We start from the raw sequence: 19700 nt of genomic DNA, 5'->3' as shown, positions 1-19700 counted from the left end.
ACAGGAGCACAGTTGGGGGAAGGCAAATTTTGCCAGAGATCTCATGCCTAACCCTTGCTATAACAGTACCAGGGGTTTTTTAAGCTGTCATCCAAAATTGTTTTTCACCCTTACAATCTGGACTAAGGGTTCTTGGTAAAGGCTTCCTTTAAAGAACTCATTGTTATGATACTATTGTTTTCATTTTGGAGGTGTCTGAGGCACTATCCTGCATGTCTCAAGGTTTATAGGGGGTGCTATTTTTGATGGCATGGTTAATGTAACACTGTTTTTGATGGCCTATTCCACTTCAGCCCATGTACCTGGATTAGTCTCCCTCGCCTTGTACACCAAGTGACCTTACTATCCTTTTTCAGATCCCTAATCAAAATTCAGGTCTTCGGTCTAGCTAATGCCTGCTCTGGTGCTGCCTGCCGCTAGACTGATGCTTAAGCATTTAGGGCTCTATCAGACCTTCAGACCACGCTCCTGCATTACAGCTGTACTGTCTGAGTGGGAGCTCCAGTATGCTTGGAGTGGCAATTGCTGTGCCCCTAATGGGGTGCACTGCAATGTGTGCTCCTTTCTGTGGTCAGGCAGCTCTGCTGACCAGTAGAGAGGAAGGTAGCGCCATGGCTCCAATGCACCGAAGTCAGTGCAAAATTGCCATTGGCCTCAATAGAATGGTTAAGAGCCCTACATTGTAACTGTATTTCTTCAGGGCAGGGACCAGGACTTTTACTTGGTATGTAAAGTGCCTCACACATCACAGTCATTATATAAACAATAATAATAATGCTCAAACTGGAAAAAATATGGTGTGCTCCTACCATTCCACAGTTTATCCTTTTTTTATCAGGTATTAGGAGTAATGGGATGATGTTACCACCCACAGTACACCTCACTATTTGAGTTACTTGATCCCAGTTATTAGAGGATGCTAACAATTACCAAGTATGCTTGATACAGGAGAAATGCAAGGAGCCCTTTTGCTCACCAGCACAGCTGTGTGGAAAGTTGCAGCATTGCTGCAGGTAGCACAAGGGGTATCTGATACGGGTGGGGGATTTGGCTGAGTGTTTCTAAATTAATGGGTGTCGTGGTGACTGGCTCTAGTAGAAGCTTTCTCTCTTTTTTTCCATTGGGAGGAGAGAGAGAAAAATACACCTTGTAAATTATCACTGTATGTTTTTATGCCCCTGACTGCTTACCCAATGTACTGCACTCAATAGGACACACGTGCTATCAACATCCTGGTATTTTTTCAACTTCACCTTGAAATTTCTTGCACTTCGGTGCCACCCACAATTAACAATCAAGAAACATGCATTCTTTTATTCCCACATCCAGCATTCCCCCCTCCCCCGCCACACACCCCCCCCCCCCCTCAGCCACCAACAGACCTTCTTACCAAGCGCCAACCACTTAATGGAAATAAGAGCTGACTTATTCTACAGTTTCTTGAATTCTGTGGCCTGGAAGGACTTGTCCTCCAGCCTAGTAAACCAGACAGCAGTTCCAGCCACTGTCCTGATTCTTCCCAGTGCTGAGCACATTCAATTCCCACTGAAGATTGGAAGCTGAAAGCACTCAGCACCTCACAAGTGGCTTTCCGCATCTCTGAAGATCAGGCACTGAAGTCAACAGAAAGGAGGATGCTCAGAATATTGCACAATCAGGCCTTAATCCTGCTCCCATTGATGCCAATGACAAAACCCACATAATCTTCAGTGGGACAGGATTGGAACCTAAATAATGAGCTATCCTTATTCATGAGAAATCCAATCCAGGAATGAATTAGTCCAGGGAATTAGTGCCTGAAGGTGATAGGATTTTTGATGGTGAAACTGGAGAACATTCTATTTCTGTTTGATGCTTAAACATTTAGGGCTCTGTCAGACCACTCTCCTGCATGACAAAGGCACTAACCTAAATTTTTCAAACTTGGACACCCAAAGTTAGTCACATAAATCCAAATATGAAACCTACATAACTCCATCCGTATTGGCAATTCTAGGACCCATAATTCACCACCGTTGGAACTCATCCATGCTAGCAATGGTGGTGGCTGTGGTGTGTCATCCAACACCTCAGGGGATGAACAACTGAAAAGTGCAGAAGGTTATTGTGTCAGGGAGAGAGTGTTGAACAGAACACATTCTGCACCCTGGACATTCCCATGGCCTCTATCTCCACTGGCCAGCAATGGGGTGAAGATCACACTTCACCCTCTTGATTAATGTTGTAATGGCTGTTCTTCCACTGTGTGCCAGGAAACTCCAGGAGGCATTGTGTCCCTTAGCAACCTCTGCCCTGCTTTCACAGCATATGCCATAAAGCAAAATCCATCCCTATATTTCAGAGCAGCATTTTCATTGTGCAAGCTGAGTGTCTAAACAACTCCAGCTCTGGTATCACTCCCCTCTTTGACTTGGGGCAAGTCACAAAGGGCTGGATTTTGTGTTCTCTTCTGTTCGCTTTGTGTCACTCAGGCAGCATAGACAATTGACATACCTGACTAGTAAAGAATTTCCCCTGCGTTGTGGATCTCTCCAGGGGTGACAGAACCAGCTTCTGCAACAGCTTCCCCACCTTCCCTTGGCCATTGCCTAGGAAGAGGGATACAGGAAGGACTTGTGTTGGAGCTGATCTGACTTCCTCCAGGACCAACTGACGTGGATCGAGGAGCTGCATGATTTCCCTGATGCCTCTCCTCTGCAGCCAAGCTCCATTTGGGTGGAGTGGAGAATCCAGGCCATTGAAGTCCCATTAAAATCAACAAGACATGAGCACATGCTTAATGTTAAGCAGATGTTTAAGTGCTTTTTTAAGACAACAGCCCATTAACCTCTCTGATCATCTGTAAAATAGGGATAATAATGCTTCCCTACCTCTCAAGGGTGGTGTTAAGAATAATTGGTTAATGTTTTTAAACTGCATTGAAGAATAAAAGCACTGTAAAAGCACTGTAAAATGCTATGCAGATTTGCTTAATCCTAGACTTAGAGAGGTGTGTGTTGCAGGGGAGGGGGAGTTTATTTATCTTTTTTTCCCAAAAATGTTCATTGCTTAAATCTTTTCTTTATGTTGGCAAGCGAATATGTAATGTAGGTATTTCACTGTGGAAGCACACCTGTTTCTTAGCTGGTATTAGAAGCAGAAAGGCCTTAGCTTTCTAAATGCTGACACATTTGCATCTATAAGAAGAAACAGACAGAATGGAATATAAAAGATTAAAAAAGGGGGGAAATCTGAATTTTTCAGTGTGTAGTTAATGCTATTCCAAAAAAGAGGAGAAAAGATCCATTGTACATTTCCAGCAGAAAGTTTTACTTTTCCTTGATGTCCAAAACATCAGCTGGTTTCAGTCCAGCATAAGAATGCTTACACAATAGGGCATTTTTAATTGGTCATTTAAGCTTAAATTGGCTACATTATTATGCTAATTAAATTATTTTCCCTTTTCAGGGGCCTCAGGGACCTCCAGGACAAAAGGTATAGTATAAACAACAATACTGTGAAAGTGATTATACTTCCTAGTGCCAAATTGCAAGCAGGAGAGGTGAATGGAATTAGCTACTGTACACCACATTGAAGCAGTTAGTTTAGTCTGTGAATTTTGTTTTCCGAAAATACAACTACATAATGTGAGACACAGGATTTCTAATTTCGCCCATTATAGGAAATTCAAGCAATGCAGAGCAGACTGTTTTCAATCTGTCTGCTGAACTTGCAGGTTAAAAGGGCACTATAATTTTCTTTATTCAAGTACTGTATAACTATGAAACCAAACTTGAAACACTGTAAAAGGTGGGGGATAAAGTTTCAAATTGAATGCATGTCTTTACTCAAGTAGATCAGTGCCATATGACCAAAAAAGTGACCAGAAGAAATAAAGGATGTAGGTGTTGCTGATAAATGGTGTTTGGTTGGCTGTATTCAGGTGGCCTGCCGGTGTCTTCCTATTTCTATGGTAACCTGACAACTGACTTCCTGTGAATGCTTTCAGCATTATTTACACTCATTAGGACTGACTGCTGCAGTTTGATGGAATGAACCAAGGATTTATGGGATTGAACCATCAGAACAATACTAAATATATCGGTAATAAAAACTAGTAGGCTGCACTTTGCCAGTGTGTGACCCAATTATCATGAAGGCCAAATTGTTTGAAAAGTGATTTCAGAAGATAAACAATATTGTCAAAGATGTTTAAGAAAATTCATTTAATGATTTAAAATTATCTAGAGAAAACCTAAAAGAATAATTATCCTTCAGAGGTGGGAATGATATTGTCCCCTGTTTTTCTGTCCCTGAGACTGTCACAGGCACAGCATTCTTTGAAATCTGGGTTGTTTGGCATTGGTTAAAACAAAACATTTCAAACAAAAGAAGGTAAAAGCTATGAAGATGTAAGGGCTTGATCCTGCACCATTCAAGTCAATGGGAGTTTTCCCACTGACATAAATAGGAGCAGGATCAAGCCCTAGGACTAAGGAGAGGAGCGTTGTATGCTTAGCAATATAACCTCTGATAGACAGTGTGTGAAATTGTAAAGCTGCCCTAGTCCCCATGTTGCCATTTTAAAACTGCTCCTTCAGACTTGGGAGGTACTTTAATAGCATGCTTAACATCAGCAAAGCCTTTCTTTTTTTTTTTTTTTTTTTTTGGATGTTAGAAAATCTGAGATCCTTTTGCATGATTAAGCATATGCTAATTTTAAACCTGTTTTATTTATGCATGTCAGCATCTTATAAGAAAAATCAGCAGATATCAATAAGGGAACAGTCCATACTAAAAAAAACAGTTTATCAAGAGCCTGATGGCTTACCTCCCTTCTGAGCCTGTGTGTTGCCCTCTGTTTTTTGGGAGGAAGAACAAGAATATGTGACTGTTCACTAATGCCCCCTATTCCTGATTAGCATTCATGGGCTGCTTGCATCAAGCAACAACAGGGCTGGTACAGACAATGCTACCAAGTCTGCATCCTTCGGGGGCCTCCAGGTCCTGAAGGCCTCCCCACATCCCTCCAGCAGGGAAAAGGGTGAAATGCTCATTTGATATCTCTTGCTAAGGTTACAGTGCCACGTTGTATGGAATACAAACAATTTCTGAATGACTCACAGCTCTATGGAGACAAGAGCTGGAGCCTTCTGAGAGTTCAGGATGTCTCCCTTTACTGTGGCCCATTCTGGGACACATGACACATTTCCTCCTTTTCCTATTTAGCAGGAATTTTCCATCCATTATTCTCCTAACCCAATCCATCCACAAATGCAGGCATCAGTATTGGACACATTCCCTAATGACTTCTATGTCCCCGGACTTCTCCCACTAGACTGAACTTTCTAACTGGTGTGCATAACTGGATGGAGGGGAGAGGGTCCCGCACTGATTCTTTGGTCTTGCAGAAAGTGGACCCAAATGAATGGCTTTACAGGGGGCTCTAGATTTGTTTGAAAGAGTCCTGGACAACAATACACCCCACCACTGGCAATCCCCTTCTCTTTAGAACAAACTAGCCTGTATAAAGAGGCTCAGATGCTTGTGAGCTAAGCTGAGGATGTGTTTATAAATGAAAGATAAATTGATGGTTTCAATGTACTTTTTCACTGAAACTTAGTGTTTAAAAAAAAAACCCGCTATGTCAGCACATACTGTACTGCTGCTTTCCTCACCTTCTGAATTGTCACTGAAAATTCATAATGACAGTTGCACAAGTTAGTACAAAAAGACAATGCATCATAAAGAAGTTTACATTTGTTGTAAGGCTTTATAAAAAAAGATCCCTCAAATGTTACATTTCATTGCCGATTTCTTTTTAATTCTTTCTTCACGTCTGCTTCTTGTTTGATCTATAGTGGTTTTTAATGTTTTGATTGTAGTAACTAAAACTAAGCAGTGCCAGACAGAATTATTCCAGCTTATCTCTTAAAAGTACTAAAGATTGGTCAGTGTTACCAGTTGGTAGCTTTAAAGCATGGTTCCCGTTATGAATATTTTTAATTACAGAGGTCCAAACACTAGATTTAGGAAGCTCTGTCTTCCAAATTCATGCAGAGTGGTCAGTGGAATTGAATTATAATTCTTTAGTTTTTACTGAAGGTTTCAGAACATCACAATATAATCAGCCATTTGAAACTTGGTTAACGAAGTAGGACATCAAGTATGCAATAATTATAACACTAGGACACTTCTGATTAGTGCAGAAGGTCAAGTGGGAAGAGCTCTTACCATCAACAATGATTATTTTTAAAAACATTTTGCACTTATGGCAAGCATGTGTTCAACATAATTCTTTAAGTATTGGGTTTAGAGCTGACATGTTTTATGATTTGTTTGTCTGTTAAACTTGCTAAACCCAAGTCTATGGTTCCCACCAGGGTTCTGTTGGAGTGCCTGGTGTTCCAGGAATAGATGGACATATGGTGAGTTCAATATGAAACTTTTTCGCCTTCTTTTTCAGTGCTGAAAATGCTATTTACTTGAGTTTCTAAAGCCAGTCAGAGTTTTTCTACATGAAAGAATTGCACTGATATAACCAAAGATGTGATTTTTTAACAGATTTTGTTAACTTGCTGCCAAAGACACCGTGGACACTCTTTTTTTGTTTAAGGGACTTTTTTTGATTTAGCTTAAGGCAACTGGAGACAAGTTTAATTGAAACTGAAACAAGCCACTGTGAAACTGGGCTAAGAGTGTTCACACAGGGGTTTGTTTTAGTTTAACTAAATCAGCTTTTAAAAGACACCCGTATAACTTAAATGGAAATGCCTTATGTAGACAAATCCTCAGTCACTATGTCTCATTAGGAATAATTTTTAATTTCCCAATTCATACAATGAAATTTTAGTTTTCTGAACTCCCAGGGAAAGTCGTGAAATACAACAGGATCAATGATTGGCTATAAAAATACACATAAATTAGGTAAGCAAAGATAGCTAGACAAAGATTCTGTTCAAAATGATAACACTATTGTTGCAAAAATAGATGTTGAGGTAAATACGTACAATGTTATTGTTAGTTTTAAATTGAAGTTTGTGTTGGAGGGTTTATTTTGGGTTTGCATTTTATATATCACCAAATATTGCAGTCCCCAGTCATTTATGTTATTCAGACAAAATTTCCATTGAAGTATGTGGGAGTTTTGCTTGAATAAAGAGTAAATAAAGATTGTGGGATCTGGCCCTTAAATGGAAAGAACGAGATAAAGCTTTTAAGCTGAAACGAATACAGTCCTGTTGGTATTATGAGAACATGTAGTTTTAAAGTCTCCTTACAATTAAATTAAGACAACAAATAGCCTTAAATTACTATATACATAGGGAAAAAAAGACAACCTTATAGCTTTTTGTTGGGCCCAGTCCTGCAGAGAGCAATTTTACTCCCATGAGTACTTCCGTTCAAGATAATGGGACTTCTCATGTGAGTAAATTGACTCATGCTTCAGTTTTTTGAGGGTCAGGCCCCCAGTGAGCTATGCCCTCCACCTGCGAGACACCTATGAAATCTGAACCTAGAAACAAGCTTCTTCTTTCACTGATACACAAGACACGGCTGTATTTGGTTCTTTCTATAGATCATGCCAAGTTCTGCAGCTAGGTTCAGGGAGAGATAAATGGAAGTTTGTCAGATGGATGTGTATAACTTTACACAATGTATCTACAAAAAAAGAAAAATACAAAAGATTTTTTGTAATTTCTTTTTTCTTTCTCATGGCTTAATGCCTTTCTATAAAGGACCATGTCTTCTCTGCTGTTTTTACAGTGCCTGGCTCATTGTTGTGCTACTAGCAATAAATAATGAATAAGAAAATGGATTAGAAATGTAGGGGGAACATAAACTTCGATTCACTGTGGAAAAATGCAAACTAATCCATCTGGGAGGAAAATAATCCCCAAAACAATTATTCAGTTGGGACGGGAGGAGGGATTTATCTTTGGTCACTAGTGAAATCAATTTGGTAGTCCTAATCTTTTAGTTCCATCACCAAACTGACTCACAGTTCAGCATGACTGATGGTCTCTGCTTACAAGAGAGGCCTCTGACTAAAACAGCAGGGGTGTTTCACATCAGCACTAAGGTCTGTTGGCTGTGCTGGGTGGGGAAGTTTACATAATATGCCTGGCCCAGCTCTAGACAGTACTATGCATCTGTTTTTCTCATGAACACTTACTTTCCTACCAAACTTCAAAAACACTTGCAGGGAATACCAAAAGGAAAAAAAATATAATTGATTCACTGTGTTCGGATGACAAACCATTGTATATAAAGATGGTGCTATGCATACAAAAAAAACCTTAAAGCATAACTCCAAAGTGTTTGATCATTTATTTTGAATTGAGTTTTTCTTAACAAAAAAGAAGTACAGCATTTAACATTATAATTTGCAGTTCTGGATCTGTATAATTTGATTATAATAGTTAACATTTAATAGTCATTTCATTTTATTGCTAGTAAAACATGAACCTAATTTTGCCATAATATCCGAGGAAGACAAAAAAAAAATAGTGTTGTCTGTTGTAAGACAGCAAAGGAGAAAATATTTTGGAATCAGCATATGTGAGATCTAAGATATGTTAAAATATCACCAGCCAAACTTTTCATGGGGTCTCAGATTTTGCATCTGCTTTTTTGTGACTGTACTTAGTTGAGAGAACGATTCTGCAGGCACAATCACTTATGGGCAAAAACAGTAGAGTGTAGACGCTAATTACCAGTGCATTATTTGTATGTTCAAATCGGGTTTGTGACCATGTAGTCTACCTCCTAAACGTTATCTGGTGTGTCCACCAAAGTGTGGGTGCAAAATTAGTAACATCATCTTTGAAAACTTGGCCTACTTACTTGTAAAGGAAGGACAAGATTAATTCCAGGCAAATTGAACTATATTGGATTGATGATTCACTTCTTATAAAAAACATTATTTTTAGGGGCTTGAGGACACAAATTTACTCAAGCAAATAGTTTTTACTCACATGAGCAGATGCATTGATTTCAATTGGACTACTCATACGAGTTAGGATTTGCCGGATTGTGGTCAATATTTTTTTTTTAAGATAATACATTGGAAAGACCAATGTGGACTTTCACTGCGGGTACGAATAAATGATTCTGTGGTCTCACAATTTGTACATCTACCTTCTGAAAGTTACGTATACGGCATGGTATTCATACTTTACAAAGGAAAAAATAAATATGGAGTTTCCATAGGAAAAAAAGGAAAAAATGTTACAGCTCTTTATATGCTACTCATCAAATTTAAATTGTGCTTCAAAGATAGAACCTAACAGTTTCTGTTTATAGTTTTATGTTCTGATTTCCTTCAGTAGTTGTGGCATTTTCAAACATTTTCCTCTGTATAACTTGAAGACACTTTTAAATGCTTATACATTTCCTATAAAGGCGTCATCACATTTTCATTCAGGTTGAACGCTTTACTTTTGGCCTGGAAGAAAGAATGTGCACATTACTAAACTAAGAAACTAAATCCTAGAGCAAAGCTATAGAGATCTAAAATAAAAATGTAGACAAAATTCTTTTCATTATACTACAGTTGTTTTTCACAGCCCTTGACGACATGTAATATTTTATTGTGAAAGAAAATGAATTACTTTAATGTAGCACAAATGTGACAAAGGTGGCATGCTGCAATTCCTTTCAGTAAATGACTAATAAATTCCATTTGTTTGCGAATAAATGAAAAAAAAATATTGAAAAGCTAAATTAAAATAACATTGTATAATATATGAAGAGGCGTATAATATACTGTACAATACACCATGCAGTATAAGGTTTGTTCCTGCCAGTGAGCTGTGCAAGTTGATCCCTGTGCTCAGATTTTGGTGCCAAAAGGTTAAATCTTTCAGATAGCATGCAAACCCATAGTTCCATTTTATGCAGGAGATACTGTTGAAAAAAACTGGAATAATAACTTCAGTGTCTGGCTTAATTTTTCCATTGTCCATTGTAGGCTTCTCTTCCTCTGTAGTCTCAAACTAGAGATAGACTCCTTTGAGAAATGAATGTTTATGCTGAAGAAGCTAGTTTTCATGAATTAAAGTTAGAGTTTGTTGTGGGATGCTGGCTGGTGATTCTGGCAGCGTTCTTATGGATTTACTGTGATTTGCAGAATATTGAACCAGGCTCAAATATGTGATGCAAATCATCTCCCTTGAAGACATATGGGTAAAAGGTTTAGAAAAGCCTTAGAGCCATGATAGCCTTTTAATGAGTGAACTCCCTCCGTCTAATGATGTATTGGACTAGAATGCAAGGGGCATTAATGGGGTTAATATTTTCTTTCTTAGGATCCAATTCAGGAAAGTATCTCTGTTCAGAAAAGCACTTAAGCATGTACTTAATTTTAAGCATGCACTTAAGGCCCGCTGACTTAAAGTTAAGCATGTGCTCAAATGCTTTCCTCAGTTTTACTCCCCCTTCAGAAATAATCACTCACCTTGAGGAAATTTTGTAAGGTTGCCGTTAGCCATAGCAACACCCCCAGCAACTGAAAGTCCGCAGTGAAGTTACTTTTTCTTTTAATGCGAGCCGTTTAATGTGCAGCGAAGCACTCTCAGTCATAGAAGGTTTTTCTATATTCTTCCTTTTTTTCTTCATCCGTCCTTTAATTGGAATAGTGGAATATGGAAAACGGATACTGCTTATGACCAATAGGTCCGGCCCGGGCTACATAGCAATGTAGACAGGCACAACAGTTCTTGGAGCAGTGAGAGGATGTAGCTCTGATCAGGGCCTTCTCTTCCTTTTCACAAAACACAGTGGGCACCCTGTGCCACTGGTGCTCTCCTGGCTAGTCCAGAGAGATAGCGGGGCTCTAACCCCACTCCTCTCCACCCGCTTTACAGAATCAAGCGCTCACAGTAGCACAAGCCTGCCCCATCGGCGTGCACTGGGAACACAAGGTGCAGGATTGTGCCTGGCCTATGTGGGGACTCAAGGGAAAGTAGAAGAGTTCTTGCACTTACACAGTGTATCCCTGTATCACTAATATTAAACTGGCTACAAAAGGATTCTTGAAAAGTTTAGATAGTACAAGGATATGACTCAAATCAGTTATTCCTTATGTGGGCTTTACTCAGGCAGAACTCCTGTTGTCTCCAACAAGTCAGAAGGACTTTTGAAGTCAATGGGAGTTTTGTCTCAGTAAGGACTGCAGTATATTTGGCCTGAAGGAATTCACTTTCCCATGAGCGAATTGGAGATTTACTTGAGCTGTGTAATTCTCATTAGCTTTAAATGGGACTTTCTTACAGTACATAAATCCTCCCCTCTTCACCGCCTACATATGTTAGACCCCTATTTTTATTTATACATTACTTGGGAATTTTTTTTGAAAAGGATGTATTGAAAGCAAAATGTGTGGTCAGTGTCGATCATTCCACTTTAAATTGCTTCAGTAGTTTGACCAAGTTACCAGATAGCAATTTGGCAAACCTGGAAAAAAATTTCCTTCTTTTACATATGCTAGTAGATTTAGAGACTTGAGGGTGTGCAGATTTATTATTACCCTTTTGATTGCTTATTTATTATTACTCTTGTGCATATACATTTCTCTTCCAGTACTATTTATTACACAGGATACATATTTTAAAAGATTTTCTTTAAAGTATTTTTTGCAGGTATAAAAACCATGTTGTATGAAGTGCAGTTTATTAAAAGAAGAAATACAAAGAAAGGAAACATCATTGAGTATAATTCACAAATTCTCAGACGAGTTTGTGGGCCAGCTGAGCCTTGTTGAAGAGTCTTTTCACTTAATTTCACCTGGTGAGTGGGCCAGAAGAGATTTCCAGGCCTTAAACAAACAATTTTAAGTTCCTTTTGGGGGGTGGGGGGGAGGGACGAAAAGCAAGTTGAAAGGAGGTAATTCAACCCTTGCTTGAAATGAAAATCACAGTAACATGTCTGAGAAACCACTTTTTCCCCCTGTCCTCGTTCATGTATTTTACAGGAAAATTAGCCTGGATTAGGTTTTGGGGGCCTCTTGTATTTCCTCTTCCTTAAAATTAATTACATTCTAGTGACTGAAAAATATAGCAGCACTGACAAACCTTTCCTCTCAAGGGCAGGGAAAAATCAACCAGATGCTATACCAAGAGGTACTCATCACACCAAAACTATGCTGACATGAAAGAGGCTGCTTTTTTTCTTGCTTTTTTACCCTTTTGGTCCTTTTTCTTTTAAATTCAAGACATACAGCAAAAGTTAGGTTAGCCACCCACCTCAATTTTTGCTGAACAGTCCTGATTTTAGATCCCAGTCCTGCAGGGCACACAGTACCTGCAAGGTGAAACAGGCTTTCAACTCCCTTTGGTTCCTTTGCATGTCTTTCCCACAGCTTACAGGATATCAAAACAATTCTAAGATATATTTGGGGTATTATGCAATGTCTCCATAGTATGTAGTATCAAAGTCCAAGGGCAAAATCTGAATTTGTGTGGACCTAACACAACCTAATAAAAGCATGTGCAGAGAAAGACACATGCTTCTCGCAATTGTCCAGACATTAGCTCAGTTATCAGAAGCCAAAGTCGTCTCAAAGATAGGTACTACAGCAGGCTTCTGGCAAATCCTCCTTGCTAAAGAACCTATACTATTAATGACATTCATGATGCTGTTTGGAAGCCCCTGTTTTAATTGCCTTCCATTCAGCATATCTTCAGGACCAGAACATTTCCAAAAGAGAATCTTTCAGATTGTGTCAGGTCTGCCTGGCATCCTTTGCCATGCAGATGAGGTGGTGGTGTATGGCAGAGATAAAAATGAACATGAAAAGTGACTACATGAAGTTTTGAGATGCTGCCAACAAGCTGGCCTCTCTCTGAATGGGAAATGTGAATTTGGAAAAAGGAACACACAAAATTTGTTGAACACACAATTAGTAAACAGGGAATGCAGCTGGATTCAGACAAACCGAAGGCATTACTGATCTTACCTTAATCCAAAGACATTTTTGCTGTAGGAAGATTCCTGGGCATGATAAAACATTTTGTAGAATTCTTAACAAATTTAGTTCATCTAACAAAACCCTTAAGAGATCTCCTTTGTGGTCATAATACATTTATCTGGGGGAGCACACAACAAAACCCATTTAATAAAATAAAAGAACTACTGATATCGCCACGTGTTTTTGCACAATATCCCATAAAATATCCAGCAGCAGATGAATCTTCATATGGTTTAGGATCAGTGTTCACGCAAAACCACCCAGAAGGAGACCAGAGGCTGTTGCAGTCATATCAAGAAGGCTTACCGAAAGCGAGCAGCAATATCCTCAAGTGGAAAAGGGAAGCTCTAGCAGTCACTTTTGTCTGTGAACAGTTCAGTGCATATCTGTTTGGCTGGCATTTGAGTATTAAAACAGACCGAAAGCCTTTAGTGGCATTATGATGTTCAAAACCATTGGATGACTTTCCACCTAGGATTCAAAGATTTTGACTATGGCTGCTTTCTACATTGAACATATAGCAGGGAAAGCACTCATAGCAGCAGACACTTTCTAGATCCCCAGTTGAGCAGCCACAAATGGAAGAAAAAGCTTTAGAGAAAGATGTCAAAGTCTACATTGTCCTTTTTCTGGAAGCAATTCCAGCATCTGCTAGCTGACTTCAACAAATTGGAGATGAACAGCTAAAGGATAGGAGTTACCAGAAACTGACTCAACTTTGCCAAAGTTCTGGAGCCAAATTCCACCAGACCTACTACAATATTGGCAGAATCTAAATGACCGTCACATGACTGTTGTTTCTGAAAGGACGGTTCATTCTGATCCCGATGGTACTTCAGAAAGAGATGCTCTCCAAAATCCATGAGAGACACCAAAGCATAAACAAGTGCAGGGCATGAGCACAACAATCCATGTGGTGGCCCTGTCTGAGTAGGCAAATTCAGAGCTTAGTAGAGGGCTATGAGATATGTAACAAGTAAAAAAAAAAAAAAATTGCCAGAACATTACTCTCTACAAAGCTACCTGACAGACCTTGGCAGCAGGTAGCCACAGATTTGTTTTCTGGAAAGGACTCGCACACATTATTGTAGTTCTCCAGATGTATTCACTTGGACATACTTACACACGCTTCATCAGCACAGGTCATCCAGAAACTAAAGTCAGCATTTGCAAGACATGGAGTTCCTAAAGTCTTCATATTTGATAATGGGCTTTAATTTACCTATGAAATACTGCTAGCATTTGCACAGGATTTTGATTTTGAACCTCATTGTAGTAGTCCCCTTTATTCCCAGAGCTACTGGGAAGGGGAGAAACAGTGTAGACTTTAAAAAGACTTCTTCAAAAATCAGTGGATTCATAACAGAAGACTCCTGGCATATCAGTCAATATGCCTCGTGTCTGGACTATCTCTGGTAAAACTTCTGATGTCAGGGTGACTAAGGACTGACCTGAAGGAATTTTGAAAACAGGATGCTGGAATAAAAATTCTGCAACAAAAAAACTTCATTATTCAGCACAGAAGACAAGCACTACCTGAACTGAGACGAGGGAACAAAGTTTGTCTCAAAAGCTCCCAGACACTTGGAGCTGTTCCCAATTTGGCAGAAACTCCCCGATCCCACCTAGTGAAGACTCCTAAAGGACTCTTCAGAGGAATCGGGTTCATCTTCAATATTTTGCAACACAACAAAGAGAGGATCTGGGTCCTACAGATATTCTATCAGGAAGTGAGCCTCCTCAACAGGAAACTCCATGCATAAACTCAACAGAACTGACAACATGGTCTGGAAGACTGATCAGAGCCCCTGAAATGCTTAGAATACTACTCTGGACTATTTTAATGCAGTTGATAAGGGGACATAGTAGTGTAAATAGTTTTAAGAAAATTGAAGTTTATTTTGAACTGTTCCACTGAATGCATCCGATGAAGTGAGCTGTAGCTCACGAAAGCTTATGCTCAAATAAATTGGTTAGTCTCTAACGTGCCACTAGTACTCCTTTTCTTGTTGTACATTGGTTTATAATTTAAGTTATAATATTTAATGAAAGAGAAAGGGAGATGTGAAGTGATTATAGAGTTCCTGATCTTTCACAGTAACCAGAGAAGACCAGGATGTGTTGCAGCAGGGAGCTTAATGAATGTAGGAACTTCCTGGTTAGGGGGTTCTTTAGTTGCTGCATAAAGCTTCGTTCTTTGTGTTTGTGTCCTCACTCTACTGTCAGTTCTAGAAATTCTCAGAAGTTCTGGGTGGTAGGTGGTGTTATTCAGAATGGTTCGCCCATCCTTAGCGATAATGTAATATAATGATGTTTCTGTGTTACGCATTGGCATCACAGCTTACTGAAACAACAGTTATCTTTAACAGTGGCAATCCTGTGATCTCTATAGCAATAGTGAAGGCTGCTTAACTTGTTAGCATGTTGTTGCTGATTTTGCATTACTGTGCATATTGTCCCATCAGTGCACTTGGAGTTAATGTGCAGAACTCCACTTAGCGTTGATGGCGGCTACATGCCCAGAAGCTGACTCCTGTAATATATTAAAGCCTCTGAATGTTTCAGCCTATTTGTGTGTTTGTTTGAAAATATACCATCATTACTGCACAAATGAGGACCATCTCTCTGTATTATTATAAACAACAAAAAAATCCTCCTGGGTCAGCAGTATTATTTTTCTGTGTCAGTGGTCAGCAGATAAACTACTTATTTAGAGGTCAGAGCAGGAAGTTGAGGTCAGCTCATGAGCTGGTGTTACATTGTCATGGAGTTCTGAACTCCACTGAAGTCACTTTGTCTCTCTGTGTCTGAGTTTCCTCCATGTGTAAAATTAGGATGATGCTTCTCTACCTTACAGAGGATTTGTGTGATTTAACTCGTGTTTAGATAATGCTTTGAGATGCTTGGTTTAAAGACACTGTAGGAGTCTAAAGAATTACGTGCCTGATTCTGATCTCTTTTATACCAGTATAAATCCACTGATGGAATTCATCCTGATTAATACCAGTGTAAATTAAATCAGTACTCAGTCCTTTATTGCGTGTAGCATGTTCCTTTTTCACCACTCCTGTCCCGCACAGACTGCGCATATGCTTCGTGGTCCATTTTTGGCAACTTCCGTAATACTGCGCTATGTGATGTGACTAAAATTCCCCATTCTTATTGCTGACAAGGTAGCTTTAAAACTTCTACCAATGTGCACCAAGGTCCAAATTCACCATTGCTTAGGTCACAACATACCTCTCTCTGGGTTAGGAAGAGACTACAGGAAGCTTCATGTTCTTTTGCCCTGGGTTTAGCTAAAGTGACTTGATGTCAGACTGCCATGTGGTGATCCTGTGGCTGCAGTATTTAATGTTTATCCATTATCCATGTTTACGAACATGGACAATGTAACTCACTGTTCCAAGTTTTATAGCTCTTTGGCCACATTGATATTAATTTTTGAAAAACAATAACTGCAACCCATGCACTTTTTCTGATATTTCATTGTCTTTTGTATAGGCAGTCACATTTTTTTTTTCAATATATGATCCTTCTTTAGAGGTGAATGTTGTGTTCTTAAAGGCTAGGAAGTGGTACGGTTGGTAATGCAAAAAAAGTTAAAGGATATTAAAACTGCACTTTTGCTCTAGAAGGAGTATTTGTATGTTTACAGTCTTGGGACATGTTTTCTGTGGACCTGATTGCCACCATTGCTTCTGCAAGGACACCAGATCAAACAAAACTGACAGCAGCTGGGAGGTGTGCGCAGCAGAGAAGCTACCAGCACCATGACATCTGCTGCTGGACATTGTGGAAGCTTCTCTACCAACTACTGTGTCAAGTGGGCTCCACAGAGCTGCAAAACCCACTTCAAGAGGCAGGGCGTATCCCAGCTCACATTAATACTAATAGAAGCAGTGTTTGCTAAGATGCTGTTCCTGCATATGACAGGGTGGTTCTGTCGTAGGCATAGCATTAGTAGCCAATAGGAGCATAGCTTTGAAGAAGCCATCTAGCTGGGTGTGGAACAGAGAAACAGAGCGGAAGAACTGGAGCTGGAGATTCCCTTGGATCCACACGGGGTTGGGAAGCTGCAATACTGCTTCCTCTGCAATCCCCGGAGCCCCTCCCTGCAGGGAAAGGATTATAAGGGAAGTCTCCAGGCGTGACTTTACAGAGTTTCCTGGGCCCTATGTCCATCTTCCATGTGAGGACACAATACAGTCCTCATTCTTACTTTAATTAAGAGCTTGGATTATATTTTACGCACTAAAAGATTATAGGACATGTTATGTTTGCTTGGTGGTCCCCGCTCCCCCCTTAGAATGATGGTGCCTTTTTTTCCCCCCAGAAGTTTAAAAAGAGCGAGCCATTACCTAAACTTTGGAATGTGCTCTGAACAAAGTAACTGTTTGGGGGGTGGAACCCCCTCCCCCAAATCCTGAATAAATTATAGAGCTAAATGTTATACAGAAGACAACTATTTCCACAATCTAACATCTTTGTTATCATCATTGTTAAGGGTAGACTTCAGCACTAGTCAGGAAACACATCCACTGCAGCATAGCGAATGTCAAATTATCTGTGATTAAAGATTTAAATTCACAGCTTTCTTCATTTTACCAATGCCAAGTTGAAAAACAATCTGATTGAAATTATTGCATGTGATAGCCCTGTTGAATGACCAATTTTTCCTTTGGTGCCTCATTTCCTTAAAAAATGGTGTAACCACTTTTCCACCTTAAAAATGACATAAATCTTTTGTTTCTCTTTGAAACAGTTACTTGAATGGTTGAAAAAGACCCAAGCAGTGTTTTACATTATGGTTTTAAAATGTGTTTTGGTTAAAAAAAATATAACGTAATAAGCCATACTTTGTAACAAAGGCATTCAACATTATTTTCAGCCTAACTACTAAAATGGTCAGTTGGGACCAATAAACCCGAAATAATGTTGTGTTTTAAGGTATAGCAGAGGAAGCACCATCAATCTATCTACATTTAAAATGTCAGCTGCTGTTTTGCTTTTATAACTACCTGTGGAATTTCCTAATCAACTGAGTGTTTGAAATGTTGTCGGGGTTTGGGGTTTTTTTTGTTTTGTTTTTTGAAAGACTTTGAAAAACAGAAACGTTAAAAACCATCAGTGTTTATGGCCAGATCCTACCCTCTGTGCCAGTGATGCAACTGAAGAGCAAAATGTGGTCCATAGTATAGAGAGATCACACAAGCCGTAATGGATTGTGTGGCAGTGTCCCACTTTGAGATTTGACTTTCCCCTAGAAAAAAGTTGCAACTTGCAAAGTTCCCTTGTGTTCTGCTGCTCTTCGTAGTGCATTACCCAATACTCCTTAGAAACAGCCAGACTGTAGGTTTCTGCCATTTTCCCCCTGTTGTGGTTGTCTTCTCTTTGCTTCTACTAGGTTCTTTGCAGGGCTGGCCCTCAGTTTGGTGGGCTGTGAAACAATTTTCATATGCCCTTCTCTCCCTGCTGATGTAATGCACTCCTGTCCTGAATGGTCACACCACCGTTCAGCTCAAGAGTTTTGGAATAGCTTAGTAAAATAAGCCTTTGGAGCACCCCAATACTTGACTGAATTATTATCTGTAAAAAGGTGCAGGGTAGGGGAGGTCTTTAGTTTCTCACTTGCAGGAGAGATGTAGCTAGTTGCTTGCACTAGGGTACAGGGCCAATGTTTAGGAAAGTTTAGTACAGGGCAATGATACAAACTAGCTGGGTGAGGGTACTGATAGCTCTGAGTTTGCTGCCAAGTTTTTGAGATTTCATGTGTGCATGGTGCTAAGAATAATCAGCAATATCATAGCTGATTCACCCATCAAGACTCTCAGAAAACTAAATGGGCTCCTGGAAAAGAGTACGATGAAAAATTGAAGAGGGGGTATTGTGTGTATTAAAAAAAATCAGAACATGAGATAATCCCTGCAATGCTGGCCATTAAATTCAGAGGAGGATAATCCGTTCAAATGTATGTTATTCATGTGCTGTCCCTCCAGATATATTTTCAGTTTCTCCTTTCCCCCATAGCTCTCTCTCACTTGGTACCGACCACCCTGGAAACCCAGCACAGGGCTTAGGCAGAGTAAATTATAGAAACCCACAGGGGGGGTCAGAGATGGAGTTTTGTTTTAGGAGGGATTTATTATAACTCGATAAAAGCTTCAGCATTTCATTTCACTTCAAGGAAAATCAGATGAATTTTCTATTCTACTTATGCAGCCTCTCTTTACCATACCAATAACTATGGGCATTAATACCACTGATGTGCAGGCCTAGGAAGAAGGTGGAGGCTTGGAACCCTGATACTTTGATTAAAGACTTAAGCCCTTGGCAAGTGTCAGCAGACAACAGCTGTTTTAAAGTGAAGGGGACAGAAATGAACAATGACTTGTTTTTTGGAAGGGTGGAGAAATGAGTAAATATACAAGTGCTCATTCCATCTCAGTGTCTCAAATGACAGTTCTCTTTAAGTGACTTTTAGATTGTCCCTTTGTAGGACATGGATGTTTGATAGCCAGTACATTTAAATCCTAGCTTCCTGATAGATCAGATTTAATTGCTACAGTAGCTGGCTGTAGGGTTCCAAGCCTCCAGGTTTGTCCTGAAGTCTCCAGGAATTAAAGATAAATCTTTAATTAAAGATTATGTCATGTGATGAAACCTCCAGCAATTCATCCAACCAAAATTGGCAATCTAAAGCTGAACCCATTTAAAAATATTGACAATGAATTGCCCAAGTTGGCCATAT

General features: G+C 39.5%; 1 protein-coding gene across 1 annotated transcript in view; it reads left to right on the top strand.

Moving 5' to 3' along the window:
* Positions 1 to 19700, top strand: part of COL25A1 (collagen type XXV alpha 1 chain) — a 428953-nt gene that overhangs the window by 318873 nt on the left and 90380 nt on the right. The window contains exons 11-12 of the mRNA XM_077814764.1: positions 3448 to 3474; positions 6363 to 6407. Coding sequence (XP_077670890.1) covers positions 3448 to 3474; positions 6363 to 6407 — 72 coding nt within the window. The remainder of the gene's footprint in view (positions 1 to 3447; positions 3475 to 6362; positions 6408 to 19700) is intronic.

This window comes from Eretmochelys imbricata, chromosome 4, assembly GCF_965152235.1.
Source record: "Eretmochelys imbricata isolate rEreImb1 chromosome 4, rEreImb1.hap1, whole genome shotgun sequence".
Taxonomy (NCBI): Eukaryota; Metazoa; Chordata; order Testudines; family Cheloniidae; genus Eretmochelys; species Eretmochelys imbricata.
This window is presented reverse-complemented; position numbering and strand designations above follow the sequence as displayed.